This window comes from Silurus aristotelis (assembly GCF_946808225.1).
Source record: "Silurus aristotelis genome assembly, chromosome: 18".
Classification (NCBI taxonomy): domain Eukaryota; kingdom Metazoa; phylum Chordata; class Actinopteri; order Siluriformes; family Siluridae; genus Silurus; species Silurus aristotelis.
The window spans coordinates 4,091,092-4,107,803 of record NC_139591.1 but is presented as its reverse complement, the minus strand read 5'-3'; the positions used below and the strand labels follow the sequence as shown (position 1 = coordinate 4,107,803).

Here is a 16,712-nt window from a genome sequence, read left to right as displayed (position 1 = left end):
TGACGTAAGAACTGAGGAATCGGTTCCTTACAGTGTCGACTCCCAGCCCTACGCTACACCGGAGCAGCGGCTGTAACTGTGGAGGGTGGAGATTTTTGTGGTTTAGTCAAAAACTACATGGTGGATATCGATGAATAGTTTGTAAAAGAAAGGTAAGCTGATATAGATTTAGATATTTTATGTATTAAAATTGTCATTTATATTGGCTTGAAGGTTGTGTTTGGGTTGAGGAGAGCGCCTCTCCACAGTCAAGATCATGGAGGATGAAGTAGCTAGCGTCGGCTAGGTGGGGAATTAGCTCGATCACAATAAGGCCCGGATATCATTTAATTTTATTTATTAAATGAATATAACTCGAGAGAGACATGTGAAATAGCGTTTTGACATTTTGAGCTTGTTTTATATTGCTGTTTTAAGGCTGAAACCGAAGAGCTAGGCTAATGGTAAATGCGCAGCTAACTGGACGGCCCACGCTAGCATGGTGCTCCGTGATATTGCAGACACAGACACAGACACACACACACACACACACACACACACACACACACACACACACACACACACAAATGTAAATTAACTAAATGTATATCCACCATATTCCTATTATTTCGTATCATGTTTAAGGATTTGGTGAGCTGTAAGTCGTGAGAAAACTCCCACACATTTCATAGACCACCATTTACTACAAGGCCTCGTTATAAAGCAGGTATGCAGTCATTTTAATCCAGGTCATGATCATCTAATATTATAATGACCAGCAATCATTAAATGCTATATAATGTAGCTTAGGAAATGTAAGCTTATTTTATGAATGTCCCTGTAAATATGTATAGTGAAGGCATCTGATTCAGAGTAATGACACACCAATGACACCGTTTTATTTATTCATTCTACTATTAACTATAAGGTTAGAGCAATATTATTTGGGAATTGGCCCTCACAGGATCCCAAAAAATTTTTAGCCATCGTATTTCACCATTAGTCTCGATTTGTTCTTCTAATTCTCTCTGGGAAGATGTTCCACAAGATTTTGGAGTCTGCTTGTGGACATTTGTGTTCATCAGCCACAAAGATGTTAGTAAAGTCAGGTAGTGATGTAGGTGAGGAGACCTGGTGTGCAGTCAGTGTTCCAATTCATCCCGAAGGTGTTGAGATGAGATCAGAGCTCTATAGCGGGCTATGAAGATCTTCCTCTCCAAATTCTGTGAACCAGATCTTCATGGAGCTCGCTTTGTGCATAGGGGCATTGCCATGTTGGAACAGGATTGGGTTTACAGGTTCAACGCAACATTTTAATATACCGCTTTCAAAGACAATTGTGTGCCTCCAGCTTTGTGGCAACAGTTTGGAGAAGAAACACGTATGGCAGAACATTTCAGGCATTCCAATGCTTTTGTCCATATAATGTATGTCGTTTCCTGAATAAGGCAAATCAACGTCTTGAATTTCATAAAAGTTTAAATTGACTGGGTCACTGAACTGTTGCTCTGCCACACACAGTTTATAAGTCAAGTCCTTGATTAAATGTTGTTAGTTTTCCTTTGAACTTTTTATAAACGTTTCTTCCAACAACCCTTTTCAGAAGTGTCCAGTTCCGTGCCATGTCTTTGGAGAGCACGTCAGACCTGGTTAATGAGAACACGTGTGTACCCTCTTCAGTGAGCCTTGATCTACGCTCTCCGCACCGTTCTCTCCTGGACACAGATCTAGGTCTTAAAGGCAAAACCAAAGGCTCATCCACATCATCTTCCAAGAGCCGCCATATCTACGCCAGCACCACCTCGTCACAGCTCCTCACCGGTAACATGGGCGGCCGGGACGATGACGTGTCTCACCGTGAGGACGAGCGGGCAAGGAATCAAGAAAATGAGCAAGGTCACTCCATCTCTGGGAGCAACACCAAGTGGATGAAGGAAGGTCAGAACCAGTTGCGCAAAGTGGCGGAGCAGCAGGACCTGAACAGAAATCCGGACCAGAACCTTAATCTGACAGAAAACGAGAATCCAGATGCGAACCCAAACCAGAACCATATGCTTGACGAGCAAGATCACGACGTGGAGAACAATAAGAACCTGAAGGTCCTTTGCTCTGATGTAGACATCAGGAATACTGCTAATGAACCTCTGCTGATCGATACGTCCGAGACTCCCAAGAGCAAAGAGCAAGATGAAGATGAGGACGAGGACGAGGAGGAAGAAAGCCTACCTGCCAGCGGTGGAGAGAAAGACACGGATTCCTCCGAGGCACAGAGCACCACTGAGTCTGGGAAAAGCGGTGAAGGTGAGAGCAAGGACAGATGTTTACTGTTCAGCAAGAATGGTGCTCCCAGTGATGAGGACTCCAGCTGTATGTCTCTGTCTCAGGGGAGCACGGCCACCAGCACTCCAGATGGAGATACAGGTAACACAGGCTGTAGTCTTAATAGAGTTTAATTTTAAACCCTGTTTAGATTCACCTGTTTCATGGACACTGCTGGTTTAAAACTTTAGTTAAGTGTTTGATATAAAAATAGTTTGATATGGAGATTATAACAGACTAGTGGTAAACTGATTCTCGACAATCTTGTGCAGAAATCGGCTTGAAGCAGGCTGCTTAGTTCTGACCTCCTGTAACAACTTTTTATTTTGTTGTCGTCGTCGCTGTCCCATCACCTCTTGTTGTGATTATTAGAGTCTTACTGGGATCGCAGTGCATTTGAGACAGACACAGACCTGCCAGCCGGGTGGATGCGGGTGCGGGACACCTCTGGCACATACTACTGGCACATTCCAACAGGCACCACGCAGTGGGAGCCACCGTCTCCGATGGAAGAGGGAGCAGTGCCAGAGAGACCATCCAGTACCTCCCCTGCAATTACACCCTCTGAGGAACCACAGGTACAAGCAGCGGTCTATTTCAGTGTAGCATTTTTATATTATACGTTCCACTTCATAGCACTTTTATATTATACCTACTTATATTATACTATACATTATTTTTTCCTTTAGCTTATTCTTTTACTTTTGCTAGACAGCTAGACAGCCTTAATAGTTCTTTCCGATCTAATCTGCGTATCTTAAAAGCTTGAAAACTTTGCTTCTGATTTTAGGTTTCATGGAATGGTGTCCCTCGTCAAAACAGGTTCAACGATGACTTGTGGAAGGTGGGTGTAGTGCTTCTTATTTCAGCTTGGTGTGGTTTACGGCCTATTTTTGTGCTGCGCACTTTTACGCTGTAGTTACTTTGAAGCCTGAGATGTTTTTCTGCTTTTTCTTTTATTATATTAAAGGAGGAAGATGATGTAACTTCCGATCAGAGTCTAAAGGAATTTGAGGGGGCTACTCTGCGATATGCCTCCATCAACCTTAGGTATAACCTATTTAAGCTTTCAGAGGTGTAGTACAAGCGATTGCATTGTAGTGTCTGTAAAATTTAGCTGTAGATCTGTAATATATTCTTGCTCTTTATACAGTTTCGTTCAAATGCGTTTTCTCGGTTTATTCCCAGTTGTACTAATTCAGAGGGAGAAGAAAAAACAAGTTCCTACAGCACCGATGGAGAGGCCAAGGTAGTGTTTATAAGCACTTTTCTCTTATTTGTATGTTAGAATAGCTGCTTCCAAAGCTTTAGCGTTCCTTCCTTTAATCAAGAGGATACCTGATTTTAAAAATAAAAGGAAGTTAAAAGTTTGTTATTGAAAAATGTTTTGAAATTGATCACAACACTAGTCAGCTTGAGTTTTAATAAAGATTTTGTTTCGGATTGTTTCATAGCACTTGCAGTGTCGTCAGTTATAATCTGTTCTTTGGTGTGTGTATTTTGTAGTGTTTTGCTGTGCGATCCCTGGGCTGGGTGGAGATATCGGAGGAAGAGATGGCACCCGGCAAGAGCAGCGTTGCCGTCAATAACTGCATCAGGCAGCTCTCCTATCACAAACACAACCTACACGACACGGCCGGCATCTGGGGAGAGGTTTGTGTGTGTGCATTGTTTCTGTCTGCTGCAAAGAGGAAAAATCTGAGTGAAGTGAATAAATTAAAGTTGTTGATGTCATTGTATTCTCCAGGGTAAGGACATGCTCCTGGTGCTGGAGAACGAGATGCTAAACCTGATTGATCCTCTGGGACAGACCCTTCTTCACTCACAGCCTATAGTCAGCATCCGTGTGTGGGGTGTTGGCAGGGACAACGGCAGGTGAGGTCTAATAACCAAGAGATAAGAGTTTATCTGCACTTATCGAATGTCTTTAAGGCCTTTGCATGTCCTTAAATCAGCCCCAGGAATTGTACATATTTATTACATTTCTATTCATTTTTTTAGCATTACAAGTTTTTTAACTGTTTTGATTTTTTTTTACTTTTTTTATTCATTTAAAACTTTTTTTTTTTTGGTCAATAAACAGTTTATCCACTTTACTCCCTAGCGTTTCCCATAACTTCTTTTAAATACATTGAAGCTATTATTTGTTTTAATCAACATTCTGATGTTGAGCAACCTCACAAGAAGGAGCAGTTATTCTCCAGCAAGGCATATATCACAATGAAGGCACTGATAGTCTTCCTCCCCCCTATAGCTGTGCTTTCTGTGTCGATATTAAGTCACCTTAAGGATTAAGATCTCTTTCATGAAAATTTTTGTAAATTTTTAAATGCATCTTTTATTATTATTATTATTATTATTATTATTATTATAATAATATTGAATTATTACAAATTGGACTTTTAACATGTTGAAATGAGATAAATGTGGGATTTCCCCCGAGTCCTTACCTCTGCTTTTTTTTTTTTTTTTTTTTTTTTTTTTTTTTTTTTTTCCCTCTTTACTTTAAATCCACCTTTTTTAGATCCAGTTTAAATTACATTTCTCTTGTAATATGATAATGCATATTCTGTTAGACATAATGCTCAATGACATGCATGATCTTTTTAATTTGACTTGCTAGCGTAAGGTTGACTTTTGTTGTGCTCCCTCATTTGTTTGCTGTTCAAACTTGTTTCGGTTTCTCTTTATGCTGCTGCAATCTGGGACTCAGGGAGAGGTAGTGTATTGCCGTTATTGTGCTATATTTTCCATGTTTGTGGTTGTCATGGCGATCTGCTGATTTTTTTTTATTTTTTTTTTCTTCACCCCACCAGCCTCATTTTCATGACAAATTTAGGTTGTGTGGAATAAATTGCTGTTGATGTAATAGAAATAGCATTAACATTTTATAGTGCATTTCACTCTGTAGTTTGATAGTGTTCATGTTTCGCAGGTTTCTTATGTTTAGAAATAGAAGTAGTATGGCATTGTAGTGCTCATCATTTCATTTCATCATTTTAATGTTTAAGCCATTCGTCATCATTAATCCTCACAACCCAAATCTGTGTCTTTTTGCGCACGTGAGCACTTAGTTATATCTGTTTAACCCGCAGGGACTTTGCCTACGTGGCTCGAGACAAGCTAACCCACGTTTTGAAGTGTCACGTGTTCCGGTGCGACACTCCTGCCAAGAACATTGCCACCAGCATGCACGACATCTGCTCTAAGGTTGACATTTCTCTATTATGGAAGAAGCACTGATCGCAATTCCTAGCGAGTTCAGTCTGTGGTCATAAAAATAGTAACTAACATGGGGTCTGTCTAAAAAAGCATTTTATGTGTGCCCTTTTTAGCAGCCTGTTTTCTGTTGTTAAAGCATTTGATATTTTATAAAAAATACCGAACGTGTTAGTAATACTAGTTTAGTAATTAATCTAGTAATCTATCTTACTAGTAATAAGCATTATGATTTTTATTTTTATTTCTTTTTAATGTTCTATATGTCAAAATAAAGCAGGAAATTACAACTTTAAAATGTATTTGGCAAAGGGAACCAATTGTGTTATAAAAACGTGTTTGTCTTTTGCATGTGTTCCAGATTATGGCACAGAGGAAGTCCTCAAAATCAAGTCTAAATAGACTCAATATCGATCCCTCCAAACTAGTGGACATTCCGGTTCAGGGTAGGTAACATCACTGGAAAATCATTACAAATATTCAGTACATATATAAGACATACTGGATGGAAACACCTGCTTATTTATGCATTCAACCAATCAGCTTTGTTCACATCAGAATGGGGGGAAAAGTAGCGACTTTGGCCTTGTGTTGGTTGTTGGTAAACCAATTGGATCTTATATTAAGACCAGGCTGTGACCCTACATAGCCTCAGATTTTTGTTTTCGTCTGACGGGAGTGAAACAGGATTGTTTGAACTTGTGCTTTCAGAACTAAATTTCTGCTGAGCAAAATTTTAGAGTGATGATTCGACTTGCATTTGTCTTCCTGTCAGACTGCTTGTTTTCACCTGGCCACAGGACCCGATGTTTTTTGTTGTTTGTACCTTTTTATAGTGACCGAGTTCTGATCGCTGATTGCATGAATTGTATGAATGACCAGGTGTACAGGTATTTCTATTAAAGTGGCCAGTGATTGTTTATATGTGGGGAAAGTATTTTTTTGTATAGTTGCAGCAAGTCTCATGATGTTAACATTTTTAACTCGTAGAGTTCCCAGCACCAAAGAATGAGTTGGTCCAGCGTTTCCAGGTTCGCTACCTCGGTAATGTACCTGTGGCCAAACCAGTAGGTAAGGAACACTTTTCTCTTGTTCAAGGCCTCAATGGCGTTACTGTGTGAATCTGAAAGCTGCTATTGAAAGCCTAAATGTTACACTGGTGTTTTTTGTTCTGTTCAGGAATGCAAATTTTAGGAAAATGATTTAGGGAGGGAGAGGTATTTACAGGACTCAAACTCGCCATTGAGAGATTTCTTTTTCCTCTTTTAAGACTCCAAATTCAAACTCGGCTGAGATGTGACTTTGTAAGAGCTTTATAAATACACTGTACAAAAAAATTTCACTCAAATATTATGTTACTAAATAAAGCACTGTGTTAAGCCTGCATATTAAAGATTGTATGCAGGTTTTGTATTTGCATGTTGTTTTATATACATCACTGCATACTGTGGACCTCAGGAATGCACTGGAACAGATTTGTTAATGAGGTTGCAGGACTGGAGTGTGACACCTTTGATCAGCATTAGGATTTTTCAGCAGTACGATTTAAATCTGGATATTTAACTTTTGCATAAAACTTTTTTTTTGTTCTGCTGTGTGTTCTCCCTCTAGGCATGGATACAATTAATACTGCCTTGGAGACTGCGCTTTCCTCTAGAGACATTGCAGATTGGAGTCCTGTGACCGTGAATGTGGCCTCTGCCACTCTTACTATTCTTATTTCAGATGTGAGTGTAATTGCACACACAATCTAATAGTTTTTTTTATTATTGTAATTCAACCTGTTGTATAAAAGTGTTGCATTTATTTTGTCTGGCTGAAATTGCATTTTTTTTGTTCCACGTGTGTGTATACAGACTGAGGAGGTTCTATCGGAGTGTCGTGTGCGCTTCCTGTCATTCATGGGTGTGGGGAAAGATGTACATACCTTCGCTTTTATAATGGCTGAAGGCCCTGGAGATTTTATCTGCCACATGTTTTGGTGCGAACCCAACGCTGCCAGTCTGAGTGAGGCCGTGCAGGCTGCATGCATGGTGAGTAGAAGAAACAAATTACTACTGTTAATGAAGGGGTGTGTGTGTGTGGAGGGGTGGATTCAGGGGTCATGTTAGTGTACGCAATTACCAGAAAAAAAACTGATCTGCCTAATTTTGTAAATGTTTCAGGAAATCTAGATTTTAAATATGTTGCTCCGTATTTAAAAAAATACACAAAATTGTTGTATCGTAAACAAAAATTGTGTATTGTATTATATTGTATAGTATAAAGGTCAACCAATGGATTTTACCTATAGCTAGGTTGGATCTTTTAAAAATTAATACTGAATTAAAAAAAACCCTCTCCATGTAAAATAGTACAGAACTTTATTACAAAGATGAAAAAAACAGTACTGAATCATTAATGTGCTAGATGTAATAAATATATATTTATTATATAATATAATTAGGGTTATCTCCAATGCGCTCCGTGTAAAAACAAACAGCACTTTGTGTCAGTGGTTCACCTCTAGAGGGCGCTCTTGCAATGACAGCAGACCTTCTCAACCACTCCACCAACACATGCAAGCCGGAAAAATCTCGGTATGGATTTTTGCCAATAGTTCTAACAATCAACTACTGATGAATCGGTTGACCTCTAGTATAGACCCCCTGGAAGCCCCTCCCTTTTGCCAGTCATGCATTAGTAGGAGGTCTTTCACTTTTCACCTAATCGCCGACATATTTATTTTCTCACGTGACTCTGTTTAGGCGGACTTATCGACAAACGCAGTTAACTTCTGATAAATATTATTTTAGGGATGCTGCTAATAACATTTGACTGAAAGTAGTGGAAAATCGTCTGTGTGCAATTTCACATTGCAAATAATTTTAATGGTTATGAGAATGAAATTAAAAGCATAAAACCATATGTATGTATATGTAAGCGATTGGAGCAGATTACGAGGGTAATTTTAAGCCATGCTCAACAATTTATGGCTATTTTATTTTGCTTTGCCAAAGGACAAGTGCAATATTAAGTGCTGGTAATGACTTCACTGCAGGATTTTCTTTTAATAAATGATTTGAGGCTGCATGTTTTTGCGTGCATAAACAGCATTTGCCATTTTATATTTGTGTTTGTCTGGTTCCAGTTGAGGTATCAGAAGTGTCTGGATGCCAGGCCTCCCAGCAGTATCTCGTGTTTGCCTGGCCCCCCTGCTGACTCGGTTGCTCGCAGGGTGGGCTCCAGTGTCAAGAAGGGAGTGCAAAGCCTGCTGGGAACATTCAAGAGATCCGGAGCCCAGACACCGTGAGAAACCGAGTCCTCCTACAGTGGCTCTCATTTTACACCTCCCTTCCTACCACAGTTAGTTGTAGATCTCAATCAAGCGTAAAACACATTTAATTTTTCCTGGCCTCTTCTGATATCAGGTTTCCCTCTATTTCTGTGTTGTGTGTTGTATGACTTTTTGAACGAGACCTGATTTAGAAACGAACAAAATATCGAACAAATTCCTACACAATGATTACTGCAACACCAATAACATCACTATTTCACAGTCTGCTCTTGATAGATGGTATTGCATTTCATTACCGATTTTTGAGGGGTTTGAACTTGATCAAGCATATACAGTGTCCGTCTCGAAAAAAAACAAAACAAACAAAACAATGAGGACCAAAATTTGTTACCGCAATGGACACAAAGTTGTGTTCACATCTTACAAATAACGTGCAACTACACGCGCTTTTAAAAGAAAACACTAAACTGGCACCGGGCAACATACCTACTAATGTGCTGTATGTACTGTAACACTGCAGTTGCCGCAGGTTTTTAAAATATAAAATTATGTTTAAATATTTTACGTTTTCCCGTTAACAAAACACCCTGTGCGTGTGTAGTCGGGATGCTTTCACACTCGCTCTCTTTCCCATACTCAACCTCATACACGTTCTGCACATAATCTTCTGGGAAGCGTCCGCAATCTGCACTGCCTTTAAAAAGTGTTGCAGCCAGCATTTATTTTCAATGCAACCTCTCACCTGCAAGGGAAAAAATAAAAACACGCAAAAAGATGCCGGTGAAGTTGTTTAGTGAAGCAATATATGGAGATTTCCAACATAAATTACTCACTGTTTTTGGGATGTGATCCCACTTTTACTGTGGCTGCATGCAGAGAAGTCACACAAGTAGCATGTTCTTGTGAAATAAATCTTATATTTTAAATAACAGTAGATATTTTTTAAATGTTAAATAATCAATTAAATCAAGATGGCAAGCTTGTTCTTTACCGGTATGGGTTATAGACTCTGTGGTTATAGTGTACCTGTCATGTGTTTCCATATCAACACACAAAGTGCACATCTAGTGGTTAGTTTTTTTTATTGTTTAGATCAAAAGACAGCAAGTGTGAAAGCACCCCACATGTGTGAGTCTTCACACAAGAGTTAGACTTTAAATCTACACAAGACTCTATTCTATAAATCTACAATGTACATGACGCAGCTGACCACATGCTGATGTGATCTTATCCGTGCATCATAAGTTTTAGGTTTTAATGGTTTGTTTGACTGGAATTATTTAAACAGATTATTTATATACTCTACAATAGCATTACTGTATCATAGTCTTCCAGAAGAAACCGGCTCAACGAAGAGCCCCTGGATATTTCAACTAGCTTAAACGGGCATTAGTGACCGAATCTTTTTGTAGATCTTTTATTTTTATTTTTATTTAGTTGTATTATGTTTTATTTCCCTCCTGTGTGGGAATTCTGATTTTTAGACATGTGAGGTCTCACCACTATGTGGTATCTTTTTTTTTTTTCTTTTTTTTTAAATTAGCGACTCATGTTTCTGAATGTGTACAATTCTGCCTTCATCAAGTTAGTGAGGTCTGATCTGGAGTTGAAATGATCTATAAGGATGCTTTAAGCATGCTGTGTGTGTGCGTGCGTGTGCGCGTGTGTGTAGTTGCAGGACTAGTAATGTACAGGTAGAGGGAGCTCTTTGCTTTCCATTGGTCTTGTACAATAATGGCAGGTTCTGTTCTCAAATGCTTTATTTGTGACTCGTGTGTATTTTAGAACAAAAATCTCTCGTACACACTTGAAAGGACAGTGCGTCACCGATCCGTCATGTGTATATACAGGATAAACACTGACACCCCCTCCCCCCTATCTCATGCACCTTGTAATATAAAATTCACCATGACTCGCCTCGCTGTTTGGGTCGGCCGTGCACATACATCACATTCTCTGATTACTCACCGAATGTTATTGTGTATATAAACTAATATAGTGATAGTAGCAGATTGCACCCATATCCAGTAGCACATTTCTCTTGAATGCGAACAGGCTGTGCAGACTGCACTTCATCCACAGATTCTTTTGTTTTTTTAGATTTTCCGTTTGGTCTGCTTGACAGTAAACCTTAGCTTTTAGCTCAGCTGCTAAAGAATGAATGAATGAATGAATGAAAGAAAATAGATTTTTTTTTTTCTTATTCCACCCCCCCCCCCACCCAACCGTGCCACATTTCGCTTGCAGTGCAGTCGCTCCACTAAACAAACGTGTATGTGGTCGTGTCTCGACATTTCCTGTATAAAATGTAAGGGACTGTAGATCTAGATAACCTCATGTCATGGAGATTGGTAACAACATGGAATAAAACCTATGTATTGTACAAGGAATGTAAATGTTAGTTAACTAATAAGTTTTATGAAATTCTGCCTTTTTTTAATTTAATTTAATTGTATTTTTTTTTTAAAACTGACGAATGAATGAAAGCCATCCTAACCAGCCAGCCAACACTATATTTCTTTACGCATAGTAAAGCCATCCGTGCGCAAGTTATCTGGATAGGTTTGTGCTCTCGTAGTGCATTTTCTTGCGTGTCATATGCAAATATTATTCAAGTGTTTAGTATTTGTAGGATGCACAAGTTCGGTGCCAAGGAGAGCGTTTCTCATTTTGTTATCGCTTGTTTTGGAATTGCTTTTCTTATCATGTAAGTTAGGTGTCATGTTCTGTATATACATATATATATTAATATGATGTGTCACTTGACAAATAAAAGTTACTGTCTGTCTCCGTGTTGGACTGTGTGCTGATATGAAGTTTAAAAATACAGGTGATGTCGGGCCTAGGATCTGCAGCAGGACTCTGAAATCTCATGCATTGCAAAAAATAATGCACAAATAATTTCTAAAGCATATTAAACCAATTCTTTGTTCTTAATGTTTTTATAGCAATGATGATTGCTATAAAGTCGTCATCATAGGCAGGAGGGAGGTGGTATTGCAGTAGTTAAGGCTTTAGGTTCAATCCGTCATTCCACCCAGCTACAGTACCACTGCTGTTACCATTGCTGTGCTTCAGTAAACGTATCAATACCCTGCTTGACTTCTACTCCAGTTAAAGTGCTCCTTGTACATTTCTACGTGAGCAAAAGTATTGGCTTTTTAATGTACCCGTGCATCAAATGTACTGACTCAAGAACTATTAACTCATTTTTGAAATGTAATGTTTTATTTTCCTGTACTTATGTATTTACTTCATTGTAGTCAGGAAAGGCATGTCTTTTAAAAAGTAGTAGAGTGAAAATATATAAGGTGTTACACAAATGATGATGTAAAAAGAAAAAAAAATCATTGCCCCTGTCCAGCTTTGTGACCTATAGTGGTCACTCAGCATTGCAGTTTCACCAAGTGGCTGCTAGAGGGCGCAGAGTGAGTGCAGATTCAGACTTCAGACTGTTAATCCGCGGCGTTCACACGCTTTCGATCATTTCTACCCTGAATAACATGAAACCAACCAGCATTTATAACACATACACACCACTTTTACAACCGAGTTTGGGTTACATACAGGAGAAAGAATCAGTTTTCTGATGCATCACGTGATCCATGTTGGTATATTTTGTGAAACTGTTTTTACTGATCATCTGAAAGAGAAATTTTTACCCCACAATAATTTTAACAACAGGTATAAAAATCCATAATCCATAATCCAAAATAAATTGTTTGAGGGGGGAATCCAGAAACTGGGAAAATCATGCTGTTTTTTGTTTAATGACTGAGTATACAATTTTTTCTCATTTGTTTGAAGCCATATGCTTTAAATGTCAAAATGTGTTCACAAGTTTACTCACGAGGCTGAAATATCTAAATGAAATTATCCAAATACTACATTGCGTTATCCAGTGGCAGGCAGTGCCTTTGGTACCTTACCCGAATTAATCCACCTCTTAATACCACCACTATCATGTCGCAATTATAGAAACCATCAATACTATAGAGAGGAATTTCACATATGGAGGGTGAAAACCATTTTACTAAAGCAAGAAACTTAGTAAAGATTTCAAACTTCTACACTACAACCACAACTGTGCACCTACATCATCTGCATATTCATAATTTGCACTGCTCCTCAGAGGCTGTTAGCCAGTGGTACCGCTCGTATTCACTGGTCTGGAAGTGGCGAACAAACCCTTTCCTGGGCTGAGACGCGCTAGCTAGCTTCGGAATTGGCCAACCTCCTCACGATGTCTAGCTTTTATTTAAAATGTATTTAAGTAATCATTTTCTCTTCCTCCTTAGGCGTAAAAAAGTCTAACTCAGATGTATTAATGTGTGCAGAGCTACAGATGTGTTTTGCCAGTAAACTTGACTGTAACAGTTTCCCTCTGACCAACCAATCAGGACGGAAAAATGCTGACACTATTCTGGCCCTATGAGGCGAATATGAAATCTGATTGGTTAAATAAACAGAGCTTTTTCTTAAGGAGACTAAGGCCAGCAGTACTGACTTTGAAGGCCCTGGGTAGATTAGATTGACATGGCAGCACATAGAGGCTGAAATCTGATCGGACCAAAAATCGAGCATCCACATACACGTTCTGGAAGCAGTGCAGCCGAGAGAAACACTACGAAATGAAGAGAATAAATTAATACAATTTCATGGAACAAATATTAGAATTTAGGTTGTAAATGTAGGTCAGTGCTTCTGATAGTGTTTAGGCCAGCAGAGAAGGCTTTGCTGACCCTGACCACCCACCACTGGCTTTATCTATTAGTTTAAAAATATATATATTTTCTTACCAGTGAATTATTGTTAAGATTTTTGCCATTTTGTGCTTTGGGCCCATTTTGTTATACCCAGGAGTGTATACTAATGTTTACTTGTCAAGTATTTCTTTTTCATGAACCATTTAGCACTAAAGCACAGTTTGCACATAGTTGTCCAATTTAATGGCATCAGTAATGGTATTTGGAAGAAACATGATGATAAAGGCACATTTGAAGCTCGGTTACACATTGGGTGTGTAGATTGATAAATAACATGCATTTAAGAATAGTAGAATTGATTGCTGTGAAAACATTCTAATATCTTGGGCAGATTGCTTACATATGCATGGGGTGTATGCATGAACTTTGCATATTCAATATTCAATACAAGGAGGATCATGTCTGCAATGAAATAATTTGTTGCATTTTTTCAATTAGATATATATTTTTTCAACTATTACGTTTGTATCCTGGAACATGAACAGATAAGCAGTAAACTGTTTCATGAAACAGATTTCACAAGAGGATATATTGTCCTACCTAACAAACTGCTACATTTGCATAGTCACTGTTGTAAGATCTATTGATTAAAAAGCACAAACAAGTTCACCCATGATTAATTATGTAGATCGATGCAAATATAGAAACTCGCGCTGAATGAATGTTGAAAGTGCAAATCTTTACCTTGGAGGCTGTGTATACCAAACTGAATGAAATACCCAGGGACCTTTATGGTGACTGATCTACATAAATCTGAGGCTCAAAACAAAAAGATATTTATTGAAATTAAAAATAGTGTGTAATTTGACATGGAAGGAGTCTCCAGTGTCAGTGATTTGTAAGTCAGTAAGTTTTCTGGTTTTGCATTAACAGTACATGCTGTGATTAAATTTTATTACATGCAACATATAACTATTTATATAGACATATACATATGCAAATAAAAACACTTGAGGATGTGCAATAATCATCTTCTATCAATTCATCTTGAATTCTTTCCTCAGAAAGGCACACCCTTGTGTTCGATTCCTTAGAATTATCTGCTCAGAAATAAAATAAAATGCAGCAGAAGTTTTCCAGTTAAACAAAAATTTCATTAGTTGCCTCTGTTTAATCGGATCTGTGAATTTCAGTAGCGCAGTGTGTTTAGAAAACAAAATCACCCAAAGCGAGCCCTGAAAATTGTCTCAATATTGTTTCGCATGATAAAACCAGCTAATAAATATGAATGCGATGCAGGGGTTATTGTGATAATTGTCATGGGCTTACTCATATTTGAACACTAGGAATGCTGATCTTCTCGTGTGGGTTGTCGTGATTTGCATTTCGGAGTAAATATCTGTGTTCATGCATATTTATGAATTCAAATCAATAAAAATTAAACCGACAGGCTCATCAGCACAAAATTCGAATAATGTAGGCAAATGTATTACAGAGGAAAATCTATTACCATGGAAATACGCTGTTTTCGGTCGACCCAGTCAGTGGGTTATAAATTTCAATTTCCCCGGTCCCATTGTGTTTTCTTTTTTGCTTAGCCATTATTTGACTCCTTTCAATCTATTATATTCCTTTATCCTTTTCACTGAAAAGGAAATATTGCATTTGTTTAAATACAAAACGCGTTGTCTGCTCACAAGTCGACTGATAGACATGGCGTGTGATGTCTTCTACTATACATTCACTGGAATTCATTCATGAGAATATAGAATTCAGTGTCTAAAGTTAATTATATTCATTGTTGTGTGGATTTTCTTTTCATTGAAGTGTACTGGTGATGTGCTTTTTTTTTCTAGAAAACTTACAGTGGCTTCATTTTACTGAGACCTGGACAGTTAACTTATGCTTTTGAAAAATTATTATGCATCAATTATTGTGCATCAATGAGCCTCGGCCGCCCACGACCCTGTCGTCGGTTCACCACTGTTCCTTCCTTGGAGCATTTCTGATAGACACTGAGCACTGCAGACCGGGAACATCCTACAAGACTCCCTCAAATCCTTACACTTGCCCATTTTTCCTGCTTCTAGCACATCAATTTTGAGGAGAAAATGTTCACTTGCTGCTTAATATATCTCACCCATTTACAGGTGCCATGATGAAGTGATCACGATGAAGAGTTCACGCCTGGTAGGTGTACAGTATGTGTGTGCACTGAATAACACCCTCAGGTGCCTTCTGAATCTACATTTAATATGCAATAAAATTTGAAATTCTTTTTAATCATATATTAATATGACGTGGCATCCAGTTACCAGTGTGACACTAAAGCAGGTAGTAGTAATGACTACTTTTTACTAAAGCACATGTCACTTCTTAGCTTTGACTTAAGTGAAAAAGTTTAGTCAGTACAGAGACTACAGGTTTTGGTCCAAATCGTGAACCCTTAAGCAAGGCGCTTAACTCTGTCTGTCCACCAGGGGCGCTGTATCATGGCTGCCTGTGTGCTCTGTCCCAAGCTTCCTAACAACTAGGATATATGAAGAAAGAATTATATTGTGCTATAATGTGCATGTGACAAGCAAGGGGCAGAGCTAGAAAATTATTTATGGGGTGGCAAAGGGGTGGCATGAAAATTTTAAGGGGTGGCAACACTAAAGCAAGCATCCTTGCATGGCTGTGGATTGAGGAATTATATGCAAATTCAGTGTATACACTGGGGTGCACATATTTATATTAATCTATTAAGACTGACTTCACCTGAACCTGCTATATGGATTGTAAAGACATAAATAAAATATAAGGTATATTTAACTTTAGTTTCTTGAGTTCTACGTAAACCTGTAGTGAGTTTATCTTAGGGTGGCAGTTGCCACCCTGTGCCACCCCGGTAGATCTGCCCCCTGTTGACAGGTAAAAAAGCCACTTTACCTCTTAACCACATACTGTATAGGTGTTTTGATCAGGTGTCTGCAAACACTATGCTTTACAGTGTAAGTATTTTTGTAAACATTCCACACCATTAAATTGAATTAGAAATGGGTTTAAAAAAATTGTGATTATCAGATTCTGTTCAAGCTTCATATAAGTGCTACACATTTTCAGGCTGTCGAACACTGCTTCTGCCGCTAATATTAATCACAGTCTTGTGTAAGGATGAAATGCACGGAGTCACAGTACGTTTCCGCCAGCACGTGGCAGGGGGCCTCCCC

The 16,712-nt window shown here is 38.6% G+C and overlaps 1 protein-coding gene across 3 annotated transcripts; it reads left to right on the top strand.

Annotated features, from left to right (window-relative positions):
* Nucleotides 1-13: 13 nt before the first annotated feature.
* apbb1 (amyloid beta (A4) precursor protein-binding, family B, member 1 (Fe65)) lies at nt 14-11,582 on the top strand. Of its 3 annotated transcripts, XM_083568276.1 has the most exons (15): nt 30-152; nt 625-706; nt 1,583-2,400; nt 2,671-2,876; nt 3,089-3,142; nt 3,269-3,348; nt 3,487-3,547; nt 3,805-3,951; nt 4,046-4,173; nt 5,394-5,508; nt 5,879-5,963; nt 6,508-6,588; nt 7,129-7,244; nt 7,374-7,550; nt 8,648-11,582. In XM_083568276.1, exons 3-15 carry the CDS (start codon nt 1,602-1,604, stop codon nt 8,807-8,809), a joined length of 2,211 nt encoding a protein of 736 aa, XP_083424402.1. In that variant the 5' UTR covers nt 30-152; nt 625-706; nt 1,583-1,601; the 3' UTR covers nt 8,810-11,582. The 3 variants fall into 3 exon arrangements, with proteins under 3 accessions (XP_083424401.1, XP_083424403.1, XP_083424402.1); XM_083568275.1 differs by lacking the exon at nt 625-706 and having other exon boundaries at nt 14-152; XM_083568277.1 differs by lacking the exon at nt 625-706 and having other exon boundaries at nt 14-152; nt 3,089-3,146; nt 3,276-3,348.
* The last annotated feature ends 5,130 nt before the right edge of the window (nt 11,583-16,712 follow it).

Excerpts from the sequence above, each read along its gene's own strand:
- apbb1 (XM_083568275.1), top strand. The coding sequence starts at position 1,602 with ATGTCTTTGGAGAGCACGTCAGACCTGGTTAATGAGAACACGTGTGTA. Across the intron at positions 3,548-3,804 it reads GCACCGATGGAGAGGCCAAG|TGTTTTGCTGTGCGATCCCT; the intron begins GTAGTGTTTATA and ends TGTATTTTGTAG. Across the intron at positions 7,245-7,373 it reads TTACTATTCTTATTTCAGAT|ACTGAGGAGGTTCTATCGGA; the intron begins GTGAGTGTAATT and ends GTGTGTATACAG.